The 12,136-nt window shown below is 39.6% G+C and overlaps 1 protein-coding gene across 6 annotated transcripts in view; it reads right to left on the bottom strand.

Annotated features, from left to right (window-relative positions):
• Positions 1 to 12,136, bottom strand: part of gria4a (glutamate receptor, ionotropic, AMPA 4a) — a 106,282-nt gene that overhangs the window by 32,791 nt on the left and 61,355 nt on the right. For all 6 annotated transcript variants that reach the window (XM_079353983.1, XM_079353982.1, XM_079353985.1 and 3 more), the window contains exons 11-13: positions 4,904 to 5,110; positions 2,780 to 2,995; positions 1,809 to 1,969 (exon numbers count right to left, since the gene is read on the bottom strand). In XM_079353983.1, the coding sequence (XP_079210109.1) occupies positions 1,809 to 1,969; positions 2,780 to 2,995; positions 4,904 to 5,110 (584 nt within the window). The remainder of the gene's footprint in view (positions 1 to 1,808; positions 1,970 to 2,779; positions 2,996 to 4,903; positions 5,111 to 12,136) is intronic.

Below are 12,136 nucleotides of genomic sequence, written 5' to 3' on the forward strand. Positions count from 1 at the left end.
TATCCATGTGTTGAAACAAAGGTCAGACATGAAGCCAATACAGAAACCTGAACCTTTAAATGACTCTTACTCCCAACATGCTCTGCAGGAACCCTCACAGAATGCTCTGCAACACCTAAAACAAAGATATTGTTTGTATAGTGTAGGGTTTATAAAAACAGGTGTCTCCTATTATTCTAACTCTTCACATGCTTCCAGCTTCCGAGGGTACACACATCTCAACCTGGCCTACTTTTTTAGGAGTTTTAGTGCAATCAGTAACTATCTGGTTCGAGCGCTGAGAGATTCCTTCCTGTTATTCTCATTAACGTCAGTGAACGCAACTGGACAGGAGTGCTACAGACAGCCACTGTTCTCTGTAGTAGAATACACCGAGGAAAATCTGCTCCTGCCTCCAGAAAGACAATAGAGCAATGCCCTTGTCTCAAATCTGACTCCTGCTACCGTCTTTTTCTTCATATGTCACAGAATCCTGAATCTGCCTGAATCTGTTGATTTAAACATTCAACAGAGTGAAGACCGACCTAACTTTTTCAGCGACCAAGGAAGTGATCCCGGGTAAGAGGCTATAGTCTGGGCACAGAATAGTTTTGTTTTATTTTATTACAACTGATTATTGTTGACTGAACGTCACATGCTGTTTATTAAATGCTGTAAACTGCTGCATTTGTTTTTGTTGCTGAACCGCCACGTTCTCCTACCTATGTTTAATCACCGCTGTACTAGCTTACCCTCAGTTACTGGCTTCCACAACAAGACAAACCAGTATACCTGCCATTGAATGCGACACAATTAATCTGGGGATAAATCAGAAGTGGGGTAATGACAATCACAGTAATGTTGTAACAAGCTATTTTTTTGTGTGAGGAGCTGCGATATTATCACTGGAATGTCATGACTAATGAGATACACTTCTCGTTACGAGTAAACGTAACACATTACTAGTGTAGTGTTACCGTCCAACACTGAATTTAAAGGAGTGAAGTGCATGTGACAGGGGCCTAAAAATGTCAGAAATGTCCAGGAAAAGATCTCACCCATGAACACATTAGCCATGACTGCAAAACACAAACCACATCACACAGCTCCACATCTTTGATGAAGTGTTAAGTGAACATCCACATACTTTCCATCACTTCATATTATTCTCTCGAGCAAAACGCACATGTTACTCAAAACGCTCACACCGTCTCGCAGCCCATCCTTTATCACCCTCTTCTATCTGCTGCTTCTTCTCTCCTTAGATTTGCTCCCTTAAGGTCTTGAAGATGACTGCTATGAATATTTCACTAAACTGCATTCTCAGGTTATCAATAATAAAATGCCATATTCTTATAAATATTCTAAAAATACTGCTGGACTCTGCCTCTTCAGTGGTGCATTAAAGATTTATACACATCTAGCAAACTGCTAAATCACTAACACCGTAGTACACTCCATATGTATATAACCATTGGACTAGATGCAAGTGTTTTCCTCTCACTTGTGTTTTTGTGCGTGCATTATGTTTGTTTCTGTGTTAGTGTTTCTAGCAAATCTGAAGCTTCTGTCACACATTGTCTTAGAAAAAAACAGACCAGTTCTGTGAAAGCAAGGAGAAAAAAGAAGTGACTCACATAGTCAACAGTCTGAATCACCACTGTGAAATACTAAAGCACTTTAACATAACAGGCATTCAGGCTGACACACACGCTATCCCTGCCGACACAAACATCCTCCACACAGACTCAAATACTTATTCCCACTGTCTGACACACCTGGGCTCACAGATGCACTCAGTTGTCTCACACATTATATTTCTCTCTTACCGTGGCGAGATGTCGCAACCCTGTTGCATAAAGGCTCCCAGGGAGAACCAGAGGGAGTTGAAGATGCCAAACTCGTTGGGAGGCTGGTCAGTGGGGCCCTGCTCGGTCGTACCCTCCTCTGGCTCCTCGGCATGCCACTCATACGGACTGAAGCGACTCACCTGAGACAATCAAGGAACATTTACAGATTGTTTAGAGGTCAGAAGACAGAAAGCAAGACAGAAAGAAAAGAAGATATCAGAACATTGGATGAAACAGGTGCTAATGAGAAGAGGGAGAAATATATTACCATAGACATGATGCTCACAACAACTTAATAACAAACATTAAAGCAAGTAAGAATACGTTATGAAATAGAGCAGCTTGGTAGGTAATTCATTGTGTCAAAGTATTACATTGTAGCCTAAAGTCAGGTTAAAGTCAGTCGATGATTTGTCGAGTCGAGTGATAGTTGCATGTCCAAAAGACGAGGATATTTTCTGTTAGCGAACTTGATTTTGAATATTTATATGGATGATGTTCCAAAAACAGATGTTGCATCTAGCATTGCTAGAAACTTGTCAGTAGAGCCCTTAACTAACCAAACTAAATTGGAGTGGTGTCCAGATCGCCATATGCAGAAGCTTATAGGGTCACAGTAGAAAGTTTTGGGAATGAGAACTTCTTGTGTTATAGTAGTGAAGCTGACAAGATCACATGCGTTCCTTTGTGAGTCTTGCACACAAAAATTGTGTTCAAAAGTATCTCTGTCCCGATACTATATTTATTGAATTAAATCCTCTATAGAAATGTTCTACATCACCATAAAAGACATTTCAATTGAGGGATTAAAGGATATATCCTCAAGACTATTCCCCAGACTAACCACCAATATAGAAAGATCATCAACTAAAAGAGATCTTTTCTATCAAGCCATTAAAACTAAAAGTGTTCAGCTCTCAATACATCTCAAGCGCTGACATTTAACTCACCAAAAAGAGCACAACACTGACTCCGATGTACGCGAACACTATGCACATCCAGATCTCGTAGGCCAGTGGGTCCAGAAAGGAGAAAACTCCTGGTTTGGATTTTTGGGGCTTTTTGATCATGATGGAGATTCCAAGAGACATGAAGGGCTTCGAGAAGTCGATCACCTCTTCTCTCACCAGAGTGATGGTCAGTGGGGCCACTGCAATTTCTGCCTTCTGCAAAGATTAATTTGGGGAGAAAGTATAAGATTAGTGTAGTTCATTAAAAAAAAAAAAAAAAAGATTGTGATGGTGGAAAGGACTTCTCTAGAGGCCACATAAGGGGAAAGTCTTCCATAAAGCAAGGAGATATAAACATTAAAATAGAGGAGGTCGTTTAAAGTAGGCAAGTTTAGTCAAAGAGTGCGTGGAGTTTGAATCAGGAGCAACATAAGGAGGAGAATAAGGAATATAAGAAACGCACCGAGAGGGAATTGGTGCAGTGGGGGTGAGAAACAGGGGAGAGGAGAGAGTTGAAAGAGACAGAGTGGGTAGACAGAAAAGCAGTCGAATGACAGAAAAGTAATTCATACGTGGGCATGAAAGTGACACTGCTAGAATATAAATTGGTCTGCAAGGTCTCACACATTTGCATGCATGCATGCAAACACACACACACACACACACACTGACACACACACACACACACACACACACACACAGAGTCAAAAACATCATTCATTAAGCACACTGAGTATCTGTGTCGGAGTGGCGGTGCGTGTTTAAACAACGTCTGCAGTCTTAACTGGGGAAGAGGCTACAATAACTGCATTTCAAACGACAGTTGTTCTAGTGCATGGGTGAGGATGCAAGGAGGATAAACAGCAAAAGAAAAACAAGAAAGTCAGGAGTGATATGGAAGAGAAAACTGGAGGAGGAGCTGGGAGAGGAATGTCAAAAAGCCACAAGGAAGAGAGAAGAAATATACTTGAGACAGAAGGTGCGGGAGATGAAAGGACATGACACGTAGGATAAGGAGAAGAGTCACAAGGACATGCAGGTGTGAAAACAGAGCAAAGAGGAGAACTATAAAGTGCTGAAATTGTCTCAATGTGTTTTCTCTGTGTGGCAGAGGAGTCATCAGAAATAACTGTGAGTGTTTGGAACAAATCAAACCAGATTAGTGAGCGTGGTGGTTCTGCTGTGTCACCTTCCACTAGACGGGTTCCAGAGGCTAATTAATTCTGTCGCTGTTCTGCAGCAAACGTCTCCACTTTCGCTCGTCTGAAAAGTGACGACTGACATTGTCTTGTGCATGTTGATAAAGTTTGCATTCAGACAAGCAGTTAAATCCCAAAATGTGCATAAGCGTGAGTGGCATAATTAGTCAGGCTGCCGAATTCTGTAAGAATTGAGTGAACCCTTCTCGACACAGCTTCACTGCAGGAGGGTGACATGGGAGCTAAGGAGCTGAAGAAAACTTTAGTGCACCATAAGAGCTATTTTTAAGCTTTGTCAGCTACTTCTTGATGGCGTGTTGGGATCACAATAGCAGAAGCACATTTAATGCAATTTGAACTTCCTGCAGCACATATGAGCTATAGAGATAATAATATTCACACTCTGTCCAAGCCAGTGAGCTGTGATTTTTGTACTTTTTATATTATTATATTATTTGGAGCGGGTAGACAACATTCTGAAATAAACCGTCTTAAAGGAGTGCATAGTCTATTTAATTATTTTATCACTTAATAAAATGACTTGAATCAATTACACTGTTACTTTCTTGTTGTACTTATTTTTATAACTTTACATAGCTCTATCCTTTTTGTAACTTCTATGTTTTCTCTGTAATCGGGAATCTGTTTTCTCATTCATGTGACATCTCGTGGATAAGATTCAAATGTTTGTGGCGTATTTTAACTTGTAAAGGTGGTCAGAGACTCCTTTGGTGATGTCATCTATGAATAATATGAAGTTTAACTGGTCAAAGTGAATAAACAATAAATAAACAATAAAAAATCATCAAGGGATCTGAAAGCTTGTAGATTTCTTAAATGTTTGAGGAAGAAATAAACTAATTATCAGAGTAAAATAACACAAACTAGAAGGTTTAGTAAAGAATAAAGCTCTCTCCAAACTCACCCCATACACTAGTTCTCCCACCATGCCATTCCATATCTTCGTCTCTGGGTCTCTAGCTCCGTATTTCCCATCCGGTACAATGGATATCTTGTATTTGATTCCGATGTGTTTGGCGATCTCAGAGGCCAAATCTACACAGTATCCCTCGAACTGGTCATTTCCCTCGTAAAGTTCCCAGTTTTTCTTCAGCATCACGTAGGGACCCTCCTACAAAAGCAGAATAAAGGGAGAAATACAGAGCTGTTTGGAGGAACATGAGAGCAGCAGTTATTAAACGAAGGTAAATGGAGGATCACAGAATGTCTGTAGTTGTAAACCGTGTACCAAGTGGAAACACACATGCTGTACAAAGGCAAATAGTTAATAAAAAGGAAAATTATTCATGGTTAAAATATGAGGTCAATTACATGTCCAAAAGAAACATAGTAGTTTATCAAATACACGAAGGGAACCAACTCCATGTAGCAGAATTCCAATCTGCGACAGATTGACATAAGCATCTATGAAAGAAACACTTTGATCAAAACACGAAGATTCTCTGTTACACGTCAACATTTTTTTGGCATATCAAAGGAAGTAAACCTCTCACAAACACACCATGTTTTCAGGAAATGCTGCAGCCACAGCCTGAGAAGAACAGCTACAAAGTTCATATGACAGGAATAATATTAGAGCTGTTTTTAAAAAGGTAATTTCTCAGGTAGATGTTTTATATCTTGTTTTTTTCTGACATGCAGCACCTTGTTTTATGCTTTCATCCGACTCTACATTCCTCCACTGGGACCTGCACCTTACTTGTTACAGCTCTAATGCTTGGAGAAATAAACAGGAAGAGGAAAAATACATGGATACAGAGGCAAAAAGGGAAGAAAACTGCTGCTTTGTAAATTTTTCTTAAAGCCAACACACATGTATGGTCACTGAAAAGCATGCTCATACGCATATGCAGGATTTCTGTGAAAAAGGAAACACACATACACAGTTCTGAATGGCAGTGCATCCATCAAGAGCAGTGAGTTATGGAACTATGCCCAAGGCAGCTCACTCTGTAATCCACCAGAAACCAAGCCTATTAAAATGCTATCAAAATCTTTTTAATCAAAGACTAATCTCATCTAATTAATCAAACAGGCCCCTATGATATCCAACACTACTGTGCCAGGAAATGGTTTATGAAGATAATAAAACACAATAAAAAATGATAACATGTTGTGGATTGAATTCTTCAGTCAGGATATTGATTCACATAGAAAACAAGGACAGTTTAATCACAGAGAATTTAAGACAACTAACTTGTTTAAAAAGGAGTCAAACGAGGAATAAGATCCCTCTGATACAGATTGAGTAGCATCGACAGAACTGTTTCTATCTAGGAAATGCACTTTTGAAATTGCTTTGAAAAAAAGTGTAGATAAAACACAATCAGCAGAGGGGATTAAAACAAATCTGACAATGAGGTTTTCCATTTTTTACAAACATGATTTACCAATTGATCTTTTCTCTCTAAGTAAACAAAGGGATTAAAAAACAAAACAAAACAACAACACATTTCTTGAGTACTATGGAATCAATGTAAGATAAAATGGTAACATTGTAATCCAATGATTTTACATGAATTATGTTTCCATTAACATACTGTCATGGTCATTTTGAGCATATAAGCGTGCAATACACTTCAGAAAAACAGACATTTTCAAACAAACAAACAAAAGAAAAAGAACCTGCGCATCATAAACCAGTACACGGCCATTTCTTGAAACAAAATACATTCATTTCAAACATCAACCAAACAAATCAGATAATTTATGCTGATTTGTTTTTGTTTTGAAACTTTAATAACTGACATCATTATCAAAAGAAACATTTTCCTGTGTCAGAAAATACAAAAACATTCCTTGTCATTATCAAGGACATTAGCAAGACCGGAGGAGCTCATTCCATCGACTCTACATGAATCAAGATGTTAATGAGAAGCGGAACAGTTTCAAGTAAATGCTCTAATACATCCAGCCGTCATGAGCACTGCTCTGTGGCAGGGATAAATTGTATTGAAATGTGATGTAAAAATATGTTTTTTTATGTTAGTGTTTTCGTTGATGTTTTTGAGGTTTTCAACCTGCTTTGACTGTTAGGCTAACTAAAAAACCGTACATATATATATATATATATATATATGGACCTTATAAACAGTCCTTTAAGTCATTTGAAGGTGAAATTGTTTTTCTAATCACTAAAAATTTTTGTGTGACATCTCAAATACTGCGCCACTGTGGCGAGTAATGTTGTGGATGAGATGGTATTTGCAACGACACACATTTGCATAGGAACAAGGAAATTCAGCAGCTATTCTCTGAGTATTCCATAATTTACAAAGATGCCTATGAGACACACACACCATAGATACTGTCTTGATGGCAGTGCAGTACAGCCCCCAGTACTTTTTTACTATCCTCCTTAAGGACTGTTATCAGTTTGCCCCAGATGCCTTTGTCTCTGTATGAAGGTAGTGTGCCAGTGCTGTGTGTGAGTCTGTTTGTGTGTGCACTGGGATGTTAGTCTATGTATTTCCTGCTGGGAGAGAGCCATCTTGGATGTTGCATGTGGATTCATGAATAAGGTCAGGGCAGGAAAAGGGAGGTGAAAAGACAGAAAACATAGGAAGAAAATAGGAAAAAAGACCAGGACAAGAAAGGGAGAGAATATTAAAGAGAAATCTCGATGAAGAGAGATGAGACAACTGAAGAAAGATGAATGTGCAGATCTGAATACAGGGATAGATATAAGGGAAAATAGAAGATAAATATAGTTGAAAAAGGAAAGTGTGAAGAACCAATACAAGTAAGGTAAAAAGTGAAGAATGAGGAGTAAAAGAGGCAGAAACTGGGTGGAAACACAGACATGGAGAGAGAAAATAGGTGGAGGGAAAGAGGGAGCACAGCTTTGTAGAAGCAAATGGTCGAGGCTGATAAGACATGAAATACTTCCCACTGGAGCCAAAGAGGCACATAAGACTCTCTATGTAAGTCATTTAGTCAGCCAGTGTTAAAAAAACAGGCACCTGACTGCACAGTTATCTCACTGTCTGACCCCTCAATTGGCTGCCAATCAATCAATTCAGCTTTTTGAGAAGCCAAACTGTCACAAAAAGAGTCAGCCAACCATCGAGACATTTAATCAGCACATGAGATGTCCTGAGAGGACAGCCAGGCAGTCAGTTAGTCACAGCCTGTTTCAGTAAGTCAGTGGCCCAATCAGTTCATTCATTAAATAATTACTGCAATTACAGTAAATAATCCTCTATCCAGTCTCATATTTGGCCAGTGAGTCAGCGTGATTATCTCACAGCTATTCAGCCTTAAAGAGGGGAACGCAGTTCAGCCATCAGTCGACCAGTCAACCAGAGAGCAACTCAGTTAGTCAGATATCCCGGCCTGCCAGCTGGCCTGTTACCAATACAACCTGCCAGTTTAAAAGCATTACACAGTCAGGTAGCCTACTGACCAGGCAAAACAAGCCTTGTTCTTACCTGTTAAACGGTCTCTAAACCAACATACATATTATCCTAAAATTCCCTACAGTTTAGGCTGAACTTGAGATGTGGTTTTTCCGAAGCCGACATCATCAGAAGCTTGCATATTTTGTCTTCTGTTTATGTAATTTGACCTACTTGTTATCACTTTTCATCAATTATGTACCCAATTAATATAAATTTCTTATCTGTGGCTCTGTGTTGGAATGTCATGCATTCTGATGAGGAGCTTTGCAGAATAAGAACATGAACCTTTCATTTATTGACACACGAAGGGAGGAACTATAACAGCATGTGGACTATAGCCTACTGCAGTTTTTTGGCTCGCACTGTGTTTGAATTATCCCTCTATCATACAAAATGCACTCAAGTTTGATTACAAATCGGAACGTTTGAAATAATTGAATACTAAGTTACCGCCAATTAAACAAACAAATTGCAAATGGGGAATTATGTAAGCAGTAGTTGACTAAGGCTGAAGCATAATCAAGAATCTGTCATATCCTTCGGGGCTGCTCATAAGAACACTAAGAGTACTTAAAGGCAAATAGAAAACAATCTTACTGACTTAGCTTCACTGATATGGTGTGTATGCTATTTATTTCAGAATGTGTTCATATGTACTTCTTGTAGTTTGCATGCTGAAATATTTCATGTAGGGAGGGTTTCAGGGATGCCAAGTGAGTTCTTCAATAATCTGAATAAATCCATTTAAATTTTTCAGTCAATCAATGACAAAGCAAGTATTAGTGTCACACCAATTTAACTTAAATTAGAGGGTTGTTTTAAAAAGATTTATTTATGTGCCAGTTTTGCCATTAATTAGGAGAGCTTAAGATTTACAGGAAATGTTGGGAGGAGAGAGAGGGAGATGACATGCAGCAGAGGGCCGAGGTTGGATTCAGAACCCATGGCCACTGCGATGAGGACCTCTTCCAATGGGTGACACAACATAATCGCTAGGCCATACGGTGAATAAAAACTGTATTTTTAAATACAGTTGTGCTACATCTTCTCAAACCTTAAAATAACGATTGCAATGATGAAAGTAAAATAATGCATGAGTTGAAACAGTAATATTGTGAGGAGTGGGGATCTTCTAATGCCCCTTGTGTTGAATGCCTTTCCATTCAGGTGTACAGCTCTCAGAGGAGTTAAAAATGCAGTGGAGGAAAGCTGGCCGAGTAAGCATGACTGCGTAGATTTACAGAGCAACAAAGCAAAAAGATGAAGCACGAGTACCAACTAAGTTGTATGTAAAGGACCTGCCCATGTATCCCTCCCTCTATTCACCTTTCCCAAAAATTACAGGGAAAAACTGTGAAAATAACATTTATTTTAGTGTACGTCTATCAGTTGGTGAAGAGATGATTGTTGTTTCTTCGAAAGAAGAGCGACGAATTTGAATTAACAGCCTTGTCTGATGGTCTGCTGATTGTGTGCGGCCTGATGTCAAAATCTGACAGCGGGTACAGAAATCCCTTGCAGAGCTTGTATCCAATTGTGGCTTATGTCATGTGGAAGACAGGAGCACGGTGAGCAAGGCGCCCCAGTCCCACACAGGCTCAAAACATGGCACTCATTAATCTCCTTTTCATCTGGGCAGTCCCTCCTTGTCTCTGTTATTGTGTTAATGCGGGGAAAGCATCTTTTTACAAAATCAACACCTTTTCAAACAACACAGAGAAGAGAAACAGACTAAAGAGTCGTCGTATAAAGTTTTAGAGACACTCAGTCTATCAGTCTGTCTGTCCCCTCTGTCTTCCGACGGGGATGCGACTGAGGTGAATCTGTTTCAGTCTGTTGCTCTGCCTGCAGACCCCGCATCAGTGTCGCAGCAGAGGCTTCCTCATCATCAGAGGCTGCAAAGAGGAGGAGGTGGCTGAGCTAACGTTAGCCAAGGCCTGCTGAGGTCGCCATCCACAGAGAAATATGCAGGATGGGGGAGGGCATGGCGGTACAAAGGAAGGATTGAAAGACACAGTGACAGAGACAAAACAGAGAGAGGGGATACTCGTGTTGGAAAAAGTCAGACAACAGGGCAGACAGACATGGGTGGGAAGAAATAGGGAGGGCAGCACACATGGAAAAGAGGCAGTAATGCCAAACTCTGTTCTGCACACTCTCATCTTCTTTTACAACCACATAAAATGAATATGATTAGAAGAATCAAGCCAAATAGACATATCAAACACTTTGTATTAACACCTTACACATGTTTTTTAAAACAGGGGTAATTCGCTCTTTTTTTTTAACGTAAATTGTGTTGCTATTTGTATGTACTTGCATTGGGCCTCTGTGTAGGCACCACACAACATGCTGCACTAAAGTTTAACACATTGCCTGTGGAAGTGTGCATGCCTGGAGGAGAAGCTGTCACTGGGGACATTTAGTCTGGCTGAATTCATTTCTCTGAACCCTTCCTGCAGCATGTAAGGTTGTTTTTTCTGTGCAGACTATTTAGTACCACTCATGGCCACTAGAGGCACTCTAGACTTTCACTGTACTGTCAAATCAACATCTGAGCACAGTTGTCCATTCATAGGTATTTGTATACGCTTTCAAGAACAGCGAAAGATATTTTGGTCATACTAAGCAGTTTTCTGAATGAAAGACTGAGGCTTGAAGTAAGATGCTGACTTGCCAAAGCTCAAGTATCTGTGGCTTGTTTTATCTCTGGGCTGAAATTAGTCCTTTGAGTTGCTTTCACTTGCATCATTTCGCATGCCCAATTGAATTAGACTGATTGCATTTACAGGAAGGGGATGGCCACCATAAAAAGGCTGCAGATGGGTGAAGTGAAATCAAATGTAAGCAGAGGATGTGCACAAATCCACCAATTAGCCGTACGTATTAGTCAAAGAAAGAGGAATAATTAAACCAGACTGAAGACCAGTGTCTATCTGGAAGACATTAGAAGAGACAGGACTGGGGTCACCTCTAAATGGTGATCTCAGGTCAGCTTTAGATTTTCCTGCTAATGAAACATTAGTGTAATCTTCCAGCTGGACAAGTGCCACTTCCTCCTGGCTGTGCTCTGTGTGCTCACAACTCCAACCTGAAAATCTGCTACACAACAACCCCTTGCTGTACTTTACAACTTAGTTTTCTGACACTAAATGTATCATACAAGACCACTAAGGGATTTAAAACAATACCATCAAACCTTAGCTCTGTCTATGATCTGTATAGTAATCTGTAATTGTTCTGTCTGGAAGGCAGACTTGGAAGCCGTTAAAATGTTTGCTATGGGGCATTCGATTTCTATGGTTTATAACCAAGGTTGAAGGCTTGCATACAAATACATAAAAATGTTAAAAAACAGAGTTAGCGCAAAATCCTCAGTGGAAATATATTTATTCATATTTATATTTTATTTTTTACTGTTATCTCACTCTCCCAGAAATTACTGCACATTGGTTAAAGCTGCAACCAGTCCAGGCAAGCCATATGAACTTCAAACCAAGACCAAGAATGTTTCCAAAACATTCCCCTGATGTTCTTTTTTCATTATGTAGATCTAATTTTACTCACCTTCTTCACACCTAATGTGTCATTTGGTTTAACACCATTTTACGTATATAAAAACAAGCGCTACATAAGTCAGATTTGAGCTCAGAAAAATCAGATAAGTGCAAGCATTTGGTGAAAAAAAGGGTTGTGGAAGTAACTATAAATGTCAAGCCTCCGTCATATCCCCATAA

This window comes from Symphodus melops (genome assembly GCF_947650265.1).
Source record: "Symphodus melops genome assembly, chromosome: 10".
NCBI classification, from domain to species: domain Eukaryota; kingdom Metazoa; phylum Chordata; class Actinopteri; order Labriformes; family Labridae; genus Symphodus; species Symphodus melops.